The sequence below is a fragment of the Phascolarctos cinereus genome, unplaced genomic scaffold (genome assembly GCF_003287225.1).
Source record: "Phascolarctos cinereus isolate Bilbo 61053 unplaced genomic scaffold, phaCin_HiC Scaffold_2;HRSCAF=192, whole genome shotgun sequence".
NCBI lineage: Eukaryota > Metazoa > Chordata > Mammalia > Diprotodontia > Phascolarctidae > Phascolarctos > Phascolarctos cinereus.
This window is the reverse complement of record NW_027555625.1, coordinates 304,271,342-304,294,243: the sequence shown is the minus strand read 5'-3', so window position 1 is coordinate 304,294,243 and position 22,902 is coordinate 304,271,342. Positions and strand designations below refer to the sequence as shown.

The window sequence follows — 22,902 nt, the reverse complement described above, 5'->3', positions numbered from 1 at the left end:
GTTTTGTTTCTGTATATTCAAATGGATCCTGGCCTTTGAGCTATAGCTTTGTTTGGGCTGTAATATAACCTTACTTGTGTGGTGATTTATTTTTCTGTGCTTCTGATCATATGGGGCAGATATCCACAACCAAGGGAATAGGGTGTGAACTTAAACACAGACTTTCCCTGGGGATTTTTGTAGCTGTGTGAACCATCGCGTAAGGGAGTCCCACGTGCTCCCCAATACCCAAAGTGGCAATTTGGTGCAGTGGAAAGAACACTGGACTTACAATCTGGAGACCTTGGCTCCTTTGCTCACTTGCTTCATTGTGGTCATCTCTGCAATTAATTTTACCTTACTGGGATCCCGGTCCCTCATCTATAAAACGGAAATAATACTTTGTACACTTCACACATCGCAGGTTCTTGTGAAGAAAGTATTTTGTAAACTGAAAAGTGCTGTAGAAATGTGACACCTACTGTTATAGTTGTGGTCTTATATACCAAAATCAGTTGGTAACGTTTAAGGATTATTTTAGCTGGAATACAGTGTTGAATTTATGAAATCCTTTAAAGTTTAGTGAAATGTTGTTTTCTTATACAAAATTGTAAGAATAAATCTTAATTTCAAAACAGTAATCGTTCCCTTCGTTTTCTTTACCATAATGCCCTCCTTGAAAAAATCACAACCAGTGTTGCTATTTCTAATAATAACTCTTATTTATATGAGATTTTATAGTTTGATTCTTAAGATAGAAGACTTTTCAGAACATTTTTTAAAAAAATCTTTCCAATCCATAGATTCATGTGGAGGCTCAGAAGAAAAACAAAGAACAGCAGCTTGACATTATGAACAAACAGTATCAACAGCTCGAATGTCGATTAGATGAGATACTTTCCCGGATTGCTAAAGAAACTGATGATATTAAGGATCTGGAGCAACAACTCACTGAAGGTGAAGATCTTATTATTAATCATGGTCATTTCCCTGAATCATTTTTAATATGGATACTGTATTATGTTCTAGAAACTGAATCGGTTTCGGTAAGGATCTCATGTTCTAGAAGCCACTTGAAATGGAATTAATCCGATTAGCTTTGTTCTGTCATTCTATACATTCTTAGATCCCTTTCCTTCCCTAAAGTCCCATAAGTGAGATAGTATTTGTAAAGCACTTAGCACAGTGCCTGGCACCTAGTAGGCACTATATAAATACTTATTCCCTTCCTCCCTTCTAGCTCTTAAAAAGAAATCTGTGACCCTGCAATGACTGACTCCAGATTAAAAGAAGCAGCTCCAGTGTACTAGAGATAGCACTGGATTTGAAGTCAGATGACTTCTGAGTCCCAGCTTTGCTACTGACTTACTATAGGACATTGGAAAAATCAACTCACCTTACCTGGGCCTCAGTTTTCTCATCTGTCAAATGAGAATAGTAATGTTTACCTTAATTGCTTCCAAAGGGGTATTGTCAAGGAATAAATAAAATGAAATTGCTTATATCTATTACTTTATAGCCAGAGTGCTGCATTAATGTCAGCTGTTGTGATAATAGTTATAATTATTAATTGTCATAATAAATATGCTCAATTATGTTATACATTTATATAATTTGTTAACATTATATATAATATGTTGTATAGAAATAATATATAAATATTATTTATACAGTATTTCAGTGGATCTGTGATCTTATCAAATGTTGGTGTGTGCTCCAGCACTGCAAATAACTATCTATGTCTTCTCGCCATGTGCCTCTCTTATCCATGTGTGGCATACATACTTCAGAGTCCACTGAGTGTCATTCAGACCTTCCTCTAGGTCTCTTAACAGTACATGGGATAGAGCGCCCAGGCTGTCCATTAATTAGCCCTTGCTCTTGATAAGTAGCCAGTCCACCTTTTTTCTGTCCATACATCTGTTTGATATTTTTTCACCCTTCTTGCTTTGTTGGCAATATGAAAATACACAGAGCTGTGTCCTATTCATACTCTCATGTCCCTCTCCATTATTAGGTGATGTATAATTTAGATTTATCAGAAATTGTGGCATTTCATGATTCACAACATATAGCATCAATAAAAAAATATTGATGTTAAAAAGTTGTTTGTGTTTCACTCAGAAGCTTGAAGATCAGTAAAAGCATTGTATGGTTTCCTAAATGCACTACAGCCCATTCTCTTCTCGCTTTTCAACTCTGGGCCCAGTTCATCATCCAGCTACAGTGTCTGTGCAAAACACATGTCTTAACAAACCAGTTCTATGAGCTATCCATCCAACTATATATAGCATGGTCTGGACAGTAAGCATCCTTCATCTTTTTGGTTTTTCCTCTATGGGTGAATGTAGCATTATATCATCTGTAAACAGGAACATCTGAAAGACCTCACCATTTATAAGGAATCCCTCTTCCATTTGAATTCTTTTTAGAAATCCTTCATGATCGTCATAGTAAGTGCCTAATAAATGCTTTTTCATTCATTCTGTCTCTGATAATAGCAATATAGCCCTGTTTTATGCATCATTTGGTATTAATAATCTTAGGGTTGTTGAACAGTGTTGTTGCATGTTACATCTTCCAGTATATCTGTATGATTCATATTCATGGAAGACACTTTATTGGAAAAGAAGCTTTAAGAATGCATTTTGTTCTAGCAGATGAAATACTTTTTTATAGTCAACAAACAGCACAGTGGGACCTCGTGTTCTCTGTAGCTTTGGTCGTTTGATTGTAAAGTAGTTGGCTATGGAATGTTGTTTGTGAAAGCCTGTCTGTTCCTTTCTTATTCTTTCATCCAGTATTCCTTCAATACATATGTATATTAGGAATAGGCATATGGGTTAACAGTAATCGATAATGGCATTTTCAGAGGCTCTTTTTTTATCAGTAGCAAGAACATTCATGATTTTTTTTCTCTCCCTGTATGTAATGATACCAGAAATAAAAATAACATGTCATTTGTAATTTGTGTAATCATGTTATTAATAATCAAGAAGCATAATTCATTCTAATATTAAACAATAATGGTGCTATAATTATTATACCCTGAAAGCATTTTTCATGAGTTTCCGTATTAATGTCTCTTTCCTTATGTTCAGGTCAGATAGCAGCCAATGAAGCCCTGAAGAAGGATTTAGAAAGCATCATCAGTGGCTTGCAAGATTACCTTGAAAATGTTAAAGGACAGGTAACAAAGGCTCAAGATGAATGCCAAACACTACAGACTGATAAAGAAATTTTGTTGAAAAAAGTGGCTAAACTTGAAGAAGAGAAAATTGAGCTGGAAGTTGCTGCCATGGATGCAGAAAATATGAGAAAAGTATGATTTTCACATTTGCCTCTTTTTCTTTCCTTAAATTTTAAAAGACTTAGCTGTAGTGTCTAGATTGAGTAACAAAAAGTTTTAAAGAGGGAGCAAACTTGTGAATCTATTTTTAAAATATTTCCTAGGATTTTTAAAAATTTACATTGAGAGACTTTCAAAACTTCAACTCCCTTCCCTAATGAAATGAAGATTCTTTTAAAGGGCTTTCTGAATTGCTAGCCTGTGTGGCAAATTATAAAGGTGATTGGGGTTTGCCATCTCTGAAACCCGCCTTTAATTGTAACAATATGTAGTATAACATTCTGTATTCTAGGGGTCCCTTCCACCTCTAGTATTATACAGTTTTGTATTCAATCTATTTGGCATGTCATCATGTACAATACTCTGTCCCGATTTGGTCCCCATTTCTCCCCAGACTCAAATTAGGTCCTGAGATTCATTTGTTTGGAAATTATTTTTGCTTTAATTTATCATTTTCCATCACGAGTCTTGTATCCATAGTATTGTGACCAAGTCCCTTGAGAGCCCAGCTTAATAACCCAAAACCAGAATTGCTAGAGCAAAAATCAGTAAAAGAATAAATTTAAATGACTATAAACTATATTTTGTGTAACTTATATTTATGTTGCTGTTGGTATTCACTAAAATTACTCCTTCTGGCCTTTGGTCTGTACATGAACTAGTTTGGAATTGATTCAAGCAGTTGTCATTGTTGTTGTTTTAAAGAACAGCTCCTTAGTAACTTACTAGTTGTTTTGCCAGTGTCAGCCACATTTTTTTCAAATGGGTTTGTATGTGTTTATACAGCTGTTATTACAGTATTAATGTTGATCGGCCTTGGGATTTTTAGGAGCTGACATTGTGATATAACAGCCAGAAAATCCATGTAATTAATCTTAGTTTATATTGATAGAAATCTAGTGTCCAGAAAGAGGGAGATAATAGTTTTATTGTATTCTGGCTCTAGTCAGATCATATCTGGAATGTTGAGTCAAATTTTTCTTGCCATGTCTTGGAGTATTGACAAAGATGTCTAGGATGTTTGGAAGACTTGAAACCAGGCCGTAACAAAGTCACTTTAAAGAAATCAGGATGTTTAGTCTAGAAAAAAGAAGCCTTAGAGGAGGGACATGAATATTTTCCTTAAATATCTAAAGAGCTATTGTATGGAAGATGGAGTAGACATCTATGTGGCTCCAGAGAGCAATACTAGGACCCATGAGGAGTGAAGGGAAGTGACTGTGGGGAAACAGATTTTGGTTCAGTATATGGTAGAACTTCATTACAATCAGAAATGTCCAAATTTGGAACAGACTGCATTGTCACAGAATGACTTATCTCATCACTAGAGATATTTCAACCAGAAACGGAATGACCACTTGTTTTTTGTTGTGGTTTTTTTTTGGCTAGGCATTGGGGTTAAGTGACTTGCCCAAGGCCACACCAGCTAGCAATTGTTGTGTCTGAGGCCAGATTTGAACTCAGGTCCTCCTGAATGCAGGGCTGGTGTTCTATCCACTGCACCACCTAGCTGCCCCCTGAATGACCACTTGTTAAAGATGTCATAGAAGGAGTACATGTTTCAAATATCATGTGTACCGATTCTAGTTTATACACATTAAAATATGTTACCATGTAGCTGCTGCCTTTAGAAAAGGGTTGCCTTTAGAAAAGTAGGTGCATATTATTGTGAATCATCTAGGTGATGCAGTGACAGAGTGATGGGATTGGAGTCAGGAAGACCCAAGTTCAAATTTTGCCTCAGATACTTACTGTGTGTCTCTGGGCAGGTCACACAACCTCTGTCAGCTTCAGTTTTCCTCATATGAAAAAATGAGAATAATAGTAGCACCTACCTCCCAAGGTGGTTATGAGGATCAAATGAGAAAATATTTATAAAGTACTTTGCAAACCATAAAGCTATTATTATAGCTATTATAAGGATATTATTATTAAAATTTATGTACTTTCAGGAACTTGCTGAAATGGAATTGTTACTTCAAGAGCATCAAGAAGCAAACATGTCCCTTCAACAGACCCAAAGAGATTTAAGTGCCTATGAAGCAGAACTTGAGGCTCAGCTCACAGCCAAGGAAGCTGAATGTAACCAGCACAAAGAGGAAATAGAGAGGCTCGAACAACTCAAGGAGGTGAGGGCCAGAGCAAAGGCAGCATGAATCATGCAGGTCCTTGAGAGCCTAGCCTGCCTTTCGTTGTATCTGAAGAAATGCTGTGTATAACCAGGAAGGCAGGCGGGACAGCAGAGAGAGAGAGCGAGAGCACCAGCCTCAGAATCAGAAGGCGTGTACTTGAATTTCATATAGAACACTTTCTCTATGTCCATGGAGAAGCCTTTAAATTTCAGTTTCCTAATTGGTAAAATTAGTTTAATTATACTTCCAGTGCCTCCCTTGTGTGAGGATCTAGTGAGATAACATAAATACAGAACTTGTACAGATAAAGTCCTATATAGATGCAAGCTATTGTTATTATTTTAAAGTTCTTTGAGAATTTTTTGCCTTGCCAATGGGAAGTTTCCAGAAGAGCTTTGAGAAATGCTACATAAATGCTTTTAAATTAATTCTGTCTTTTTCAGAGAACAGAAAACAATTTATTCTTCCTTCCTCTACCATTGGAAAAAATATCATTCTGAATTATTACAATAACAGTGAATTTATTTTAGTGCTTTTGCTTATCTTGTGTTTTACATTAGTTTGCAAGAACTACTTCTGTATCCGTTTTAATGTGATTTTTCTCTGGCGACAGTTAGAACACTTAACCCTACAAACCGAACTTGAAAATGAAAGACAAGCCCTGGAAGATGCTCTCAGCAAGGCCAAATTCTCAGAAAAGAAGGAACAGGAAAACAATGAACTATGCTCAAAAGTCAAACAATTGGAGGTAATATCTGTAATCACACTAAGAAATGAATGAAGGGTGAGGATAAATGTAGCAGAAAGGGCTGTCTATTTGTAATCAAGAGACCTAGGTTCTAGTCATTTCTTTGCCACTTAAATTGTGTTAGCCAAATAACTTTGGGCAAGTCTCTTAACATTCTTAGACCTCAATTTTCTCATCTGTAAAATGAGATTAATATTATTTGTATTAGGGACCTCACAGGGATGTAGGTCAAGTGAGCTAATACGTATAAGCTGCTTTATAACAATAACATTAAATAATAAATTTAAGGTATTATTATTATTGAGAATCAATCAGTCAACACGTATATATTAAGTAAAAACTATATACTAGGCTCTGGAGATATGAAGGCAAAGAAAGGAATAACTCTTGCTCTCAGAAAGGATAGGGGAAGAGAAGGCTGGTAACTGGGGTGATCAAGAAAGGCCTCCTGTGTAAGGTAAGCCTTAAACTGAGTTTTGAAAGAATGAGGAATTCTGAGAGGCAGAGGTGAGAAGGGAGTGCATTCTAGGCATGGGAGCAGCTTATACAAAGGTACAGCGATGAGAGATAAAATGCGTACAAGAGTCAGCAAGGAAGTTTGGCTTAACTGTAGAGTGTGTGAAGGGGAATAATACATAATAAGACTACAAAGGTAGATTGGAGACAGATTGTGAAGGACTTTAAAGACCAAACAGAAGAGTTTGTTTTTGCTACACTTCGACAACTGTCTGAAAGATGGATTGGAAAAGGGAGAGACTTGAGACAGGGAGACCAATGAGGAGGACTTTGCAATTGTCCAAGCAAGAGGTGATCATAAAGCGCAAAGACTGCCTTCTATAATAGTTTGATAGGACCTGATCTGAGGTAGTTAAATCAAATATATATTTTACAGATTCCTGGGAAACTTAATAAGTACCTTCAAAGAAGTAGAAGACTCCCATGGAAAATATTCTGTCTTCATTCTCTCAAATGACAGTCATTTTGAGATACTTTTGTGAACGTACTGTATGTTGTGGTTGGTATAGTGATATGAAGGGATAAAGATCTTTTCTATAGTAACTCGGGGGTATTCTCTGTTGAACTTTTATCAGTAGAAGGCAACAATAAAGCAAATTGGTGGTTTTAGTACTATAATAATAATAGATGCAAATCAGTGTTAATAGTATTTCGAATTTCTGTAGAGCTTCATAGTTTACAAAGCTCTTTCCTCATAACTCTGTAAATGTTAGCTACATTCAATGAGTGATCTTCCCCCTCAGGCGTCATATAATATTGAGTTCTATACTTCTAAATTATAGTTATTATCTAATATTATTATTATAGTTGCCTGTATCAGTGTCTGATCCCCATCCTAGACCATAAGCTTCATGAGATGGAGTTTATCTTATCTGAACTTTGCATCTCCTCTATAGTTCTGGCACCCTATTTAAATGTTTATTGATTGAATGAATGAGGTTCTGTGATTCTGTAAATAAATGAAATAACACAGAGTTAAATGTAGAGTTTAATTTTAGCTATTTTTAGTTTAACTTTTAGAGCAAATGTAACAACCATTCTATTTGCTTTTGATTTTTAATGTGTGATGAAGGTATGTGAGTCCCACTAGTGTCACTTTAAGCCAGCCTCCTTTCAAATCCACCAGTCTTGCTATGAGCCTGTCTTCGGAATCTGTGCTATGGGACCACTGGATAGATTAAGTTGACTTAAATGAGGTCTTTTTGCTTCTTTGGTAACTGAAACCTCTTGGGTGGTGCCCAAGGTGTACACATCTTGTGGGTAAAATATGCTTTATAAAGTTTAGAGAAGGTTTTTGCAAAAAGGATTGAACTTATTGCCAGACCCGGGTTCCAGTCTCAGCTCCAGCACTTGTTAGTAACTGTTTGATCTGAGAGGTGAGTCACTTCCTCTCTCTCAGCCTCATCTAAACAAGAATAATGAAACTTGCATTATTTACCTTACAGAGCTCTTATAAGATACTTTGTATGCTGTTTGGTAGTTTATAAATGAGGTGGGTTTTTTGGTTAGAGACTAATATTGGGTTCCCCATTTACTAGTATTCAATCCTTGGAGATGGAGCCAGGGCAAGTAAAAGAGCCTGACATTATTGGCTTTCTTACTTACATACTTTGAGGATCTCTCATTTCATTGATGTATTCATTCTATTAAAGCGGATCAAAACTCCTTCATACCTTAGACTAGGGGCTCTTTACTTGAGCTATTTTTAAATATATATATTAATAAACTAAATAAAAATAAACATAAACCCCTTTTAAAAAATATTATGACAATTGTATTTCAGAATATAGTTAAAAATTTCCTTTGGGATCATCTGTATTTTATGCATTTGAAAATATTATTCTGAGGAGTCTTTACTCATATGATTCTGAGAAGAATAGGCTTCACTAGACTGCTAGAGGGAGCAGTGATACAAAAAAGGTCAAGAACTCTTGAAATCTTCATGAGTTTCCATGCCCAAAATAAATCATTTGGCTGTCAGCCGTCTGATGATGAGCCCAAATGTACCTTGCTAGGCCAATCTTTAGGTGATGACAGAGTCCATTCCTGCACTGTTTTAAGCTTTATAGGTAGGACCCACTAGAGCTTCATCTTCCCTGGCAGCACGTTTTGAAAATGTATGATGAAACATGGAAGACAATCTTGGTAGCTTTCTCAGCTTTGGATTTTTACTATACCTTAGAAATACTTTGCATCAAATTAATGGATATCTTAGCAGTTTGTTTTTATTTGAAAGGTGAAAGGTACATTGTTTTGTTTCAGGAAATTATAAATCCTGCCTATGAAATAACTAGAGTTTGAATATGCAAATCCAAAGCAACTTCATCATACACAGATGGATAGTGGCGTAAATTCTTTTAGAAGCTGTAATAGTCAAGTTTTAGCGCTTAATTGGTGCATGGACATAGGTACCATAGAAAAGATCGTTTTCAAATTAAAATTAGGTCAAAGGGAAATTTGTTATGTGATAAGGAAAACAAACTGTTGTTTTCAAAAATGTGAAACCTTTTCCCTTATTTTTCCAGGATGACAATGGTCTCTTAAAACAACAACTTAAAGGTTTTCAAAATGAACTTGATCGTATGGTTGATGACTTGCTTCATCCAGAAGAAGTAGCAGCTCGTGTGGAGGAATTGAAGCGAAAGTTAGAAACAGGAGCTGGGGAAATTAGGTAAGTTGTATCTCAGTAAGATATCTGAAATACAGCACAATGGACAATTATTAAAGATGGAAATAGAGAGACATTAGATTACGGGTGTAAGGATGAAGTTTTTAATAGAATTTTGATAAGGCCTGTATTTTTAATGACAAGAAAATTGAACTCTATTGCTTGTGTGCATTTATTTTAGAAGTCTCATGTCCTTGGTACATACAATAACTCATATTTCTAGAGGATGATATTTCCTTAACAAAAACAAGGAGATTAGAAAGAGGGATGGTTTTAGGAGGGAAGATAGTGTTGAATATGTTGAGTTTGAGATACCTATATGAAAAAAGTATTTTGTAGACCTTGTAATTCTCAATTACAATTATTATTAGCTAGTTATAACAATTATTAAACCCACTTAAATCGTAGAATATTAGTACTAGGACCTTAGAGGTAATCTAATCTCACTCCACTTTGTAAGTGAGAAAACTAAAAACTAATGACAAATGACTTGCCCAAGGTTACCCAATGAATTAAGGACAGTTAATTAATCTGTTCTTTCTACTGTGCTACGGTGAAGAGAGCCTAACGTCATGTCTCACGAATGACTCGAGCTTAGTAAATATTGATTGCTAAAACAAACACCTTATCCTGTTGTACCAAACTTCATAATTTTGCATTGGTGTCTATATAGCAGTCTCTAGAAAACTGACATTTTCTGTTTACATTGTGCGTGTCTTTTTTCTCTACCAGGTGCCTTAGTCCTTCAGATGTTCTAGGGAAAAGTCTTGCAGATTTACAGAAGTGGCTCGATGAAACCTTTGCACGTGCGCAGAAGGAAAAAGAGGCAGTACTAGATAGAGAGAAGAAACTGCAGGAAGAAATGGCATTTCAAAAGGAGAAACTGCTAGAGGAACAAGAGGAGTACAGGAAAGCCTGTGAAGAAGCAGCAGATGCAAGAGTAAGAAAGAAGCTCAAGAACTAAATGACAGTGATCCAGCTGCAGGGGCAGAGGATTGCTTTTCTCTCAGTAGCTTACTATGTTTCCCTTATGATGGAAGCAATTCTTGGTTACAAAGAATAAAACTAGCTGGGTGTGATTGAAATCCTCTGTGGAATATGGCTTTTGAAAAATGGATATTCAGGGGCAGCTAGGTGATGCAGTAGATAGAGCACTGGCCCTGGATTCGGGAGGATCTGAGTTCAAATCCAGCATCAGACACATAACACTTACTAGCTGTGTGACCCTGGGCAAGTCACTTAACCCCACTGCCTAGCCAAAAAAAGGATATTCAGTAACCAGGTTCTATTCCTCATTCTGCTCCTTACTAGCCATCTATCTCGTCTCCTGTCTGGGCCTGAGTTTCCTCCCTTGCAAAATGAAAGAGTTAAATTACATGATGTCTAAGGCTCCTTGTGAATCTAATAGTCAGTGGCCTACATTCTAACGTTCTATGTGCTGAGGTATCTTTTGGTGCTGATGTTTTATGTTCGGAGAGTATCTCTTATAAGGTTTCTTTGAGCTGTAGTTTCCTTCTAGTTCTAATGTTCTGTGTTTTACTATGTTCCATGATCTTTTCTAATTAAAAAAAGAAAAATTCCTTTTTTCATGTTGTATTCTCTTTGCTTTGGTATCCAGGGAAGAGTGTTCTTATCACTCTTATATTTATGTATCAAGTCTCAAGTGTAATGGTACAAGGATATAACTCTTTTCATGATGATATATTGATGACACAAAGAAATGTGGCCTGGAAAGCTTTCAAAATTAAGCCATCGTTTGTCTTCTTGCACAGTTCTTTTGCATAAAATTTCAGTATTGCCATTTGATAATGGAAATGTAACTTCCCCGAAAGTTTGTTGACGATATTCTTTAATAACTTTCTTGAAGACCATAGTTGAAACTTGCTTCTTTTGCAGATTCAGTCTGATAAAAGGCAGCTTGAGGCCAAAATTCAACAACTAGAGAATGAAATTCATTATTTGCAAGAAAATCTAAAGAGTATGGAGGAAATTCAAGGCTTCACAGATCTTCAACTTCAGGAAGCTGATGAGGAGAAGGAAAGGATTCTTACACAGCTAGAAGAGTTAGAGAATAAGGTGGGGGAGAAGGAAACAGAGTACCAATCTTTAAAAATATTTTCTGACTTCCAGTTCTTATAATTGAGAGGCAGGCAGTATGATAAAATGGGGGGTGGGGGGGAAGCTTTGGACCTAAATTCAGAATCTTTTGTTTCTACTACTTTTGTGTTACCATGAGGAGTGAACATAACAGCGATGGCTTCCATTTCTGGTCGTGCTGTACATTTTAACAAAGCACTATCTGGGCATCTGTTTGTTCAAGTCATCCAACTTTTATGTTCCCCTGTTTCTTCATCTGAAAGACAGAGATGTTATTACTCATACTATTTCCATTAGAGGATTGTTGTAAGAAAAATTGTTGGGACACATCAAAGTTCTTATAGAAATGTTAACAATTGTTGTTGATAAAAGTCATGATCCCTAAAATATTGATGTTAAAACTGATGACGATCACCACTTTCATTCCAGATCTCTCATTTATAGGTGTAGCATAATTTTCAGTGTAGGAGAAATGAACAGTTTAATCATTTAGGATCATAAGACTTTAGAGGTCACCTTAGCCCTTCATTGTAGAGTTGAAGAAATTGGAGTCCAGAGATCTGAATGTCATGTCACATACAGGTAGTATGTAGCAGAACATATGAGAATCCCAGCCCAACCCCTCTGACCTCAGATTTGGTTGTCTTTTCCTGTATCTTGCACAACGTTTTTTTGTGATAGGATGTCTTTCTTTACTCCTCTTAAATCTTTTTCTGTGTAGTAATTCATCGCTTTTGGTTTTATATTTATGTTTTGTTTTGTTTTGTTTTTGTTTTTTCCCTAGAAAAAGCTAGAAGAGGCCAGGTCCCAGAAGCAGTTCCTTGGTTTGGACAGAGAACTGAAAGAGCTAAAGAAGGCTGTGGCTGCTTCTGATAAGCAAGCAACTGCGGACCTCTGCATTGCTAAGGACCAGCTGAAGTCTCTCCATGGGACCATCCTCAGGATTAACCAGGATCATGCTGAGGTGATTTTGTGTGTAGATAAATATCACTGAGTTAATTTCTAAAGATGCTAACATCATTTGGGCATGTGGGAGCTTCTGTCGCTTACCTGTTTCTCTAGAATTTTCTTAGATTGTCAACAAACTATTGTCAGCAGATTTCTAGCTGTAAGTAGGGTCTCTTTTTTCCTTTCCAACATTCTGGAGACTAATAGGTAAAGGCAACATCTCAATACTTTTCTTATAAAAATAGTATGAATACCTACCACATATGTCTGCCACTTTATGATAGACACTGTGGAGGACTGAAGTATAAAACATAGTCCTCACTCTCACTTCTGTCCAACTCATTGAATGTTAAACACGTGCCATGTGCCAGGTTAGGTGCTCGATTAAGACACTATCCATATGCTCAGTCCAGTTCAACAAACAATTGAGCATTTGCTGTTTATTCTGCCTCCACAACATCTCTTCTCTCCATCCCATGCTCTGCAGTCACACAGCTACCTCTTAGTTCAGGTTGTCATCTACCTCTCTCTCTCCTCCTCTGTTACAGTAGCCTCCTCCTTGGTCTCCCTCCTTCTTATTTCTCCCCTCTCTTCATATACAGCTGTCAAATTAGTATTCCTGAAACAGTGACCATTTCACTTTCCTACTTAGAAAGTTTTAGTGGTTCCCTATTGCCCATAAGATAAACTACAGAATTCTCAGCCTGATGTTTAAAGCCCTCTACAATCCTGCCTAATATGTTTCTCTGATTTTATTTCATATTCTTCTCCTTCACATACTTTCTGTTCCAACCAAGCTAATATACTAGCTTTTCCATACACAACATTCCAGCCTTTCTCAGAGATCTTATTTTCTGGACCCCTCCCTCCCACTCAGGGGCCACATTGTACACCAGACTTTTCCTGAGATACCTGTCCCTAGCAGTTGTGATTGTAGTCATTTGTGTATTAGTGTATAAGAGGGGTACAAAGTACTGTGTAAGTTCTGAGGGAGGAAATCTCATTTTTGGTTAGTAGGATATTTCCTGGAGAAAAAGACATTCGAGTGGAAAGGATAGTAGACTTGGAAGACAGGGCATTCTGGCTCTTTCACTTACTGGCTGGGTGACCATAGGCAAGTCACTTAACCTCCATGAGCCTCAATTTTCTCATCTGTAAAACAAAGTTAGTAATGGTTTCACTACCCACCTCACTAGATTGTTATAAGTGAAGTACTTTTGTAAACCTTAAAGTACTATATTGATGTTAATGATTATTATAGTTGGTTTTTTTATTATTATTTTTGAAGAATGGGTAGGATTTCAACAAGTAGAGATGGAGGAGGAGGGAATAACATGAATAGAAGCAAGGAGGTAAAGAGCAGGGTAGGAAATATCTGGGGAATGTTGAATAGTACAGTTTTAGTGGAGCCTAGACTATATAGAGAGGAGAAATGTAAGATAAACTCTTGCAGAATTTACAAAATACCATCATTGGAGAGCAAAGACTAATGTTTCAAGTAAAAAAAAAAAAAGAATATTAAGCTGTGTAAGGCAAAGTTCCAGATGCAGAGCATACAAAGATGAAAAGTGACACAGCCTCTGCTCCTAAAGGGAGAGGTAGGCCAGTGTGGTGTAGACAGGTGATTCAAATGTGAAGTGTGAAGTGACCAAGTAGAGGTCACTTTCTGCTGGGGGAGCCAGGCAGTGGCACCTGAGCAAGACCTTACAGGAAGGCTGCTATATGCCAGCAGTGCATGATGGAACATGTACATGAGTGGGATGAGATTATTTCCAAGGCCCCTTCTAGGTCTTATCATTCTTTGAAGGGCCCCTTTATTATGTGCTAGATGATCTATTATAGACCGTACACACTATTAGCAGCTCACCAAAGGGAGAGAGAGCTCAGAAGCACAAAATTACCCCACGGAGACTTCATGAAAGAGGCAAGACCTGAGTGAGGGCATCCAAGGCGAGTGAGATCTGAAGATGTGGAGAGGCCTTCTGGTATTGGAAACCATACAAAAGCAGGCTCATGGGAGGGTGAGTGTGTGAAGACCAATGGGAATGAAGAAGGGAAAGAAGAGTTTGTGCTTATTGTTTCTGAACCTTCCATGTCACTTTAGAGGCTCCAGGAAGCTGAGCACTTCAGCCGGCAGGCAGCCCAGGCAGTCCGGGACTTGACCCGAGCCGAGGCAGAGATTGAGCTGCTGCAGAACCTTCTGAGGCAGAAGGAAAAGCAAGTAAGTGCCTCTCACTCATTTGTTCGTTCATTTATTCAGCACCTGCTCTGTGCAGTATTTATTTAGTGTCTATAACACACAAGACACTATCCAGGCACTGGGTCTAGAGGAAGATTGACTAAACATGATTCCTGCCCTCAAAGACTCCATTGAGGGGAGGATATAGGACATAAACATCAATATGTTCCAAATAGAATATAATAATATTATAAGAGAGGGGCAAAGTTTTATTTGCTGTTTTAAGGAAGGAATGATCCTACTATTGGGGTGGGGTAGGAAGGAGGACTTAGGGAAAGCTTCCTGAAGGAAGTAGCTTTTGAGCTGGGCCTTGAAGAATGGGTAAGAAAGTTCATTGAATAAAAATGGAGAGAAACAGCTTTCCAGGTTAGGGAAAAAATATGAACAAAGATATCAAAATGGAAAAGTGCATGCATCCTGCAGCCTTTTCTTGGCAGGGTTTTTAATTAACATACCCTATGAAATCATGAAATTAAGTTATTATGATAGACAACTCAAGGGATTTTGTTGTGCAGCTTCATATAAAGCTGTATGATATGTGGGCACAAACAGCTATCTACTCTAAAAAGCATAGCTCATATTTCTGTAGGGTTTTATGTTTATAAAGTGCTATTACTATGGGGTCCAGATAAGCTAGGCTCGGGAAATGCAACCAGGAAGTGAGGAACCTAGGAGTCATAGACTGGTCCAGTATCCTCTCTCCTGGATCCTGCTAGATAGTGAAGATTTCTGTAATAAGAATCACTTGGTAAAAGTAATTACTTTGGAGAGAAATTTAATTGGAACTCTGGTTATTTTTGTCTCAACAGTTTCAAACTGAAATGGAGAAAGCAGACACAGGTGCCTTTGGATCAAATTCCCAAATGCTAGAAATTGATCAATTAAATGATATAATGAAAAGACAGAAAACAGAAATTGAAAGGCTGTGGAGTTTACTTGATCAGACTGGCACTGGTAAAATGTTTTAGTTTGACTCCTCCCCCCATTTACATACAAGTGATTTATTTCTGTTATTCCTTTTCATATAGATCTCTTCTAAAATTAAATTGTTTGACTACTTTTACCTTCTTTAGAAAATTCTTTCAATAGTTATTAAACATAAATTTAGTTAATATTATCCTTAGGTGTAGAGCTTCTGCTAAAGTCTTTTTCTGATGCCTCCTAATAACATGAAGGTGACCCTGAGTTTCTTAAAGGCTTTACTCTCAGGATATAAGCTCAGACAGGTCCTGTGAAGCTGGAAAGATTTCTAATATGGAACTGGTGATGGAATATGTGTCTGTCATCTAAGTGCTGCCCTGGTAGAAAACAAAGAGGCTTATCACCAGGGGCTAGCAACCAAAGAAAAGATTAATTTATTCAGCTATAGCAACACACACTCAATTAAGATGTGGAGGCGTTGTGACCTCTTGATGGAAAGGGAATACTTAGGCTGATTACATCACAGATCCTTAAAGTATAGCTATAAAAATTGTTTTATTGTTGTTTACTTATTTTCGGTTGTGTCTGACTCTTCATGATCCCTTGTGGAGTTTTCTTGGCAGGTATACTGGAGTGGCTTGCCATTTCCTTCTCCAGCTCATTTTACAAATGAAGAAACTGAAGCAAAGAGGGTTAGGAGACTTAACCAGGGTCACACAGTTAGTAAGTGTGTGAGGCTGTATTTGAACTCAGGTTTTCCTGACTCCAGGCCTGACGCTCTACTGTGCCACCTAGCTGCACCCAGCTATGAAGATATTGAATAGTAATTCGACTGAGAAAGTTCAATAAAATAATAACACATTGGTCCTGACATAAAGCACTGATATAAGTATTTGTACCCCAAAACTGACTTCTATAAGACCTAAATGTCACCAGTTATAAGAAGTCCCGATCTAAAATCAGCTTTAAAATATTGCTAAGCTTCATTGCCTCTCATGGACTAGTACTTTGCAGATGTTTTGAAGAAATGAGCACCATGGTTTTACTCCCACTTCTGAGAGTGTCACAATTCCTTTACAGACAGCAGAGGAGAAATAGAAAGTCTGTTGGATGAAATCACAGAGCTCCGACGTACCCTTTCTCATCAGAATGATTACATTAGCAGCATAGCAGATCCTTTTAAGAGACGAGGATATTGGTACTTTATGCCATCATCATCATCATCATCAAAAGTATGAAATCTTTTGGGCAATGGGGCACAATGAGGGGGTGAACCATGACAGTTCTGTGAGAAAGTGTGACAGAGTATATGTCCTTTTCCTAAATATGGTGGTAAATCAGAGAATAACCCTCAGATAAAAGACCAGAAGTTTCTATGCAAAAATATAAATATAGGGTCTTAATATTTTAAATGTCTGTGGAAAATAAATGGAAACTTCCCAAGGAAGTTTATTTTTATTAAGACTGAAAATAAAGTTTATTAACATTTTAACAAAAGGCTTTTCTTATAAAATAGTATAGTTATTGTGTTCTTCCCTTTTCATAGATGTAGATTTCATAGCTGTGTTTCACTGGAACCCAGAGAAGTAAAGTGACTTACCCATAATCACAAAGCTAAAGGGACTTGGACTCAAGTATTTTGATTTCATGTCTAGTTTGTATTTATTTTGGGGTTTGGGTTTTTTTTTTCCTACTGTACCATGCAGATTCAAGAAATATGTAATGCTTGGGGGGGAGGTTTTTTTCAAATATTACCCAATTCATTTTCATAGGATATTCCAACTAAAACTTAACCACTGAATTTTTTGATATATTGCAGTCAATGTTTTTGAGTAATGATATAATAGCTGCAGACTAGTTGTGTGATCTTGGGTAAATCACTTCCCTTCAATGAGCCTTATTTCCTCCTTCCATAAAATAGGAGATTGGACCTCTTCAGTTTAGTGTATAAGCTCCTTGAGGGCAAGAACTGTTTTTCATTTTGCCTTTTTTTCCCCAGTGCCTTGGGATTTTCAAATACTTTTTGTATTGAATGGAATTATGTGATCTCTGAGATCTCTTCAAGTTGAAACACTCTTGTGTTCCATATTCTAAGATCTCTCTCACCTCTCTGACATTCAATTTTTAAGGTCTCTTCAAGCTGTAACATTCTATAATTTAGGTCATTCAAGTCAGGAGGTGCTAAGATTAACCACAGTATTCCTGAAAGTACTGTATTTTATACTTAGTTCCCATTAGTCAAACACCAGTACTGTATATTAGTTTCTAATTCTTTCCCTTTGGTGACCATTGGAATTGTATTTTTATGATGCAAAAGCAGCACTTTCTAGACAGGTTTCTAGAATTAGTGAAAAGAAGTGTGTTTGGTTTACATAAATGTTATGCTGTTAAATGTTTTAGGTTTCTAGTCCCAGGTCTCAGAGTACGAAAGACTCTGGTATTGGCTTAAAATACGCATCCTTCACCCCACTTCGAAAGGAGTGTGGCCATGGCAAGCAAATTGAGAGAAAAGATGTTGCATCAGGATGTTGGATTTATTCTCCAGTCAGAAGTGGACTGCATAAAATTTATTCGAACAAAGGTCAGTTGAATCACATAAGTTCAATTTCTAACCATTGAGAAAAAGAATTACATCCCTTTAACAAAAATGTAGAAGTGAAATAACAGCTAAAGTAAATTTTTAAAAAAAGGAAAGTACCTCCTCTGTGCCAGGCGCTGTGCTAAAGTGCTTTACAAATATTATCTCCTTTGATCTCCACAACAGCCCTGTGAGGTAGGTGCTGTTATCCCATTTTACCGTTGAGGAAACTAAAAAGTATATCATTAGGATACTTTATTTCAAAACTATAAAAAGTGTCTGAGAGATAGTGGGGTTGATTGTAAAGATCTTGGACTAGGAATCAGTTTGAGGCTGCATGACCACATTAGGAATATTTTAGAGGAACTTGAATATTATTGCTAATTTCTTATTGTATTAAAACTGTGAGTGCTTCATGTGCAGATATATGAAGGAAGGTATATGGTGACTCATATGTTATAATGGAAGGATGCCAGGAAAAAAGAACGTTCACCTGATTAGTTGCCATTCCGTTTTATGTGATCTTTTCCATCTCTGAATATCTGTTTAAAAGAATGTTTGCTTCTGTGTTCACTGTGAGTGCTGAATTTGGACAGGAAGACCTGGGTTCAAATCCCTTCAGTCGCGGTAACCCTGGGAAGTCATTAAACTTCTGTCAAGGCTCAGTTTCCTCATGTATAAAATGAAGAGAATAGTAGTAGCTAATATTTAAATAGTGCTTTAAAATTAGCAAAGGGCTTTACAAATATACTCTCATTCAATCATTACAACAACTCTATGAGGCAAGCACTATTATTTTTTACAGAGAAGAAAACTAAGGTTGAAAGGGGTTAAGTGACCCATGGTCACTTAGCTAATAAGTATCTGAGACAGGGTTTCAGCCCTCAGATCTTCCCAACTCCATGCCCACCACTCTGTGCACTGACTACACCACATTGACTTTATTGCCTACAGGACTGTTTTGAAGATCAGCTGAGTTAACCTGAAAACACTCTATAAATGCCTGTTCTTATTGTAATCATATCAGTCTTGGTGCTGAAGAGGTATACTTAATTGCCTTAATAGATATGTAGCCTCCAGAAAAAGGAATATGATAGTCTTACTGTCCTACTTGTTCAGTCCATGTATGAAGTACTGGGTTCGCTTGTATGTTCAGCACCTTAGAAGCATCATTGACAAATGGAAGCTTATTTAAAGAAGTGTAATCAGTATTGTTAAGGATACTGAAATCATTTCATGAATGTTCAATGAACTCTGGTTGTTTAATCTGAAGAATAGAAAACTTAGAGGGGACATTATTGTAGTCTTCAGTTATTGGAAGGGTGGGCAATCATGAGAGAAAGGGATTAGATTTATTAGATATGGCCCTAGAGAACATTAGAACTACTACCAATTGATGGGAGTTACAAGAAGTCAAATTTTAGTGCAGTATGAGAAAGAATTCCTAAACAGTGCCCCAGTGATGATTAACTGCAGTACCTAATGGTGTGGTATGGTGAATTTCCTTTAGGCCTTCAGTTAGAGGCTATGTCACCACCCATCGAGATATTGGAAAAGGGATTTATACCTCAAATGAGGATTGTACTAAATTGACTTTTAAAGGCCCTTCCATCTTCAAGATTCTGTGACATACCTTTTTAAACTAGAGAACACAAATGCAATGATGTTGGTTATCTCATTCTGTTTCTTTCTGTAAAGGTGAAGGAAATAGAGGGGATAGCAAGGAAGAAAGTGAACTGGATGGTGAAGTGGACCCTTCCTTTGTACCTCCTCCTGGGTCTGTTATTTATACTGTGTTTCCAGATGGCACACCTGTCCCTCAGGGAACTGTGCTGTATGCTCCTCCTCCTCCTGTACCAACTAATGGCCGACCATTTGAACCTGGAACAGTTATCTATGGCCCCCCTCCTGCTGGAACGCACATTGTTTATGGCCCTCCTCCTCCTCACTTTTCTATCCCATTGATTCCCATGGGAGTCCTTCACTGCAATGTACCTGAACATCACAACTTGGTGAGTCAAAAGGATTGATACGGTACCTACCAGCTTTTCTTAAGCTGTGTTCTTTAAAACTTTGGAATTCTACAAAGCCAACCAAGGACTTCCAGAAAGAAAAAGGGGGGAAAAATGTTATCGAGGGCTAGCACACACAGCAAATCCCTTTCCTTTGCTATGCATATTGCTTTTGCAAAATATACATGTTCAACTGATGTAGAGAACAAGCAAAGATTGATCTAGAAATAACTATTCAATGCACCCAATAATATATGATGCACAATTGGGTATCAGTCAATTTTGATAAAGAAAATGTAAAGTAATTAGTTTCCGTTTGTATTTTAGATTTTATATAAATATTTTATTAAATAATTTAATATGCACATAATTTTAAACAAAAGAACCAGATAGACAGTTACATATATTTGCAGCCAGTAACACTTTAATTCCTGTGTATATGTCCACAACAGCTTATTACTCCCCCTTATCCTTCTTCCTTCTCTGTGTTCATTTCCATATGCATTTTTAAAAATGTAATCATAGTAGTGTGTAGCCTTCTGATTTTGCTTTCTTTACTAAGCATTACTTCATTAAGTCTTGTCATTTCTTTATATTCTTATATTTATAATTTTGATGGTACTGTAGGATTCTGTTATGGATATACAGTAGTTTTTTCACCTCTTCCCCTACTGTTGGATACTTGTTTTTGGTTCTTTGCAATTTCAAATAATTGTTACATGTATTTAGCAGCAATCTTTATTTTTTTTAACTGATGACATTTTTAGAATGTATTTCCAATAATGGGATTATTGGTTTAAATTGGTATTTGAAATTCTTGGTATGCTAAGAGATTGACCTCCAAAAAGATTCTGCCAATACGCAACTCCGTTGGCAGTGTATAAGTGTACCTATTTCTCCATTTTTGTCTACTCTTAGTTACTTTTGCCAATTTGATGGATGTTGAGTGGTACCTCAAAATTGTTTTAATTTGCATTATTCTGATGGGTGAGGGAGAATATTTTTCCAAATGATTATTTGAAATATCTGTATTTCCTCTCTTGTAAGTCATCTCTTCATCTCTTGTGGAAATCTCTCCAGAATTGCCACCTATTAGGGTGAAAACTTCCTTTCCTTCTTCCTGCTCCCTCATTTTTGCCCTTATTCAGTTAGGTCTGACTCTTCCTTAGTCACTGTTCTCTCTCATCTTCTACTGCACTACTTGGTCAGATATAAACTTTTTTCTCACATTCTCCATGCAAAACACTTCATCTTTGGTCACCCTTTCCAGGAAATTTTGCTCTTTTTTTGTGCCTCCAACACAGTAGACCCAAAAGAAAAATCAGCATATTTTTTGCTCCCCATCGTCACTTTTAGACTCTTCCTCCACCACATCCCAGTGACCTTTCTTTCTTTAAATTTCACTCCACTCATTGGTAGCATTCTGTTTAGATCCTTGTTTCTGTTATCTGCTGGCTTCCAACTCATTTTTCTACCTTTCCCTGTCATAAAACCTTCTGAACTGACATGTATAATAAGTAAGCAGACATCACCATCTCCCCAGTCACCCAGACTCTTAAAGTCATCCTTGATTGTTTCCTCTCCTTCACCTCCTCCTTTTTCATACCTCAACAAACCTCTCATGGAACTCTCACCCCCCACCCTATCAGCTGAAAACCTTGCCTCATACTAAACTTGAGACCATTCACCAAGAGCTTCCTCTTGTCTCCTCTTCCTCATCTCACATCACTAAGATATTTTCCTCCACTTTCTCCTCCCCACCTATCTCACATGTAGAGTTGGCCTTTCTCCTTGCCAAGGCAAACCCCTCTCCATGCACAAGTGATCCCATTCCATCCTATCTTTCTGGCAGATTGCTCCCTCTGTCATCCATACTCTCTTACTTTTCAGTCTTTCCCTTTCTAATGCTTCCCTGCTGCCTACAAACATGCCCATGTCTCCCCCAATCCTCAAAAACCCCTATAATTTCTTAATGTTTACTGTCTTAAAATGTATCTCTTCTATACAATTGAGAGAAAAATATTATTTCCTTTCCTTTTCAGTCTTATTATAGTTTATTTTCTTTTGTTTAATTCCGTTTGGAATTTATTATAGTATATCATATGAAATATCAAATCTATTTTTGCACTATTGCTATCCAGTTTTCCTGTTTATTAAATAGTTAATGCCTTCTCCAGTTTTTTATTGGCTACAGGTTTATCAAACATTAATTTTTGGGTGAATTTTCTCTTTTCCCCCCAGTACCAGAGAGTTTTACTGAAAATTTTTATATATGTTTAAAGTCCAGAAAATGAAATTTGCATTTGTCTGTTTTTTCTTTTTTTATAAGTTAACCTTTGACATTCTAGTTTCTTTCCTTTTCTCCCTAAGTTTCGTTATGATTTTACCCAGTTCCATAAAGAAAACCATTAGAATTTTTATTGGTATTGCATTAAGTCTATAAATTAACTTAGGGAGTAATTTTATTTTTACTATATTGAATCAATCTATACACGAACATTGAATTTTCCTTTAGTTACTTAAATCTTTTATTCATATCATAATTTTTTTATTTGGGTCATATATGTCTAGGTGAGTTAAATCCAAAATATACAATAAATATTTTCAAATCAGGGTCCGTTATGGTCAATTAAGTAAAACTGAGAAGCTTGAAGAAACAAAAAAGCAAAAATATTGATAATGAAGACCAGTAATCTAGTTTCTCTTCCTCATTCC

The 22,902-nt window shown here is 36.8% G+C and overlaps 1 protein-coding gene across 16 annotated transcripts in view; it reads left to right on the top strand.

The window, feature by feature from the left end:
• Window positions 1–22,902, top strand: part of CNTRL (centriolin) — a 105,027-nt gene that overhangs the window by 36,594 nt on the left and 45,531 nt on the right. For 14 of the 16 annotated variants that reach the window (XR_013484776.1, XM_078150156.1, XM_020990565.2 and 11 more), the window contains 13 exons: window positions 783–936; window positions 3,081–3,301; window positions 5,281–5,457; window positions 6,074–6,208; window positions 9,250–9,395; window positions 10,125–10,332; window positions 11,289–11,468; window positions 12,274–12,453; window positions 14,542–14,658; window positions 15,486–15,630; window positions 16,678–16,829; window positions 17,998–18,178; window positions 19,874–20,187. Coding sequence is in view for 15 of the 16 variants with exons in the window: in XM_078150156.1 (XP_078006282.1) it covers window positions 783–936; window positions 3,081–3,301; window positions 5,281–5,457; window positions 6,074–6,208; window positions 9,250–9,395; window positions 10,125–10,332; window positions 11,289–11,468; window positions 12,274–12,453; window positions 14,542–14,658; window positions 15,486–15,630; window positions 16,678–16,829; window positions 17,998–18,178; window positions 19,874–20,187 (2,310 nt within the window). In the remaining variant the exon portion in view is untranslated. The remainder of the gene's footprint in view (window positions 1–782; window positions 937–3,080; window positions 3,302–5,280; window positions 5,458–6,073; window positions 6,209–9,249; window positions 9,396–10,124; window positions 10,333–11,288; window positions 11,469–12,273; window positions 12,454–14,541; window positions 14,659–15,485; window positions 15,631–16,677; window positions 16,830–17,997; window positions 18,179–19,873; window positions 20,188–22,902) is intronic. The other 2 variants (XM_078150157.1, XM_078150165.1) reach the window with 2 other exon arrangements.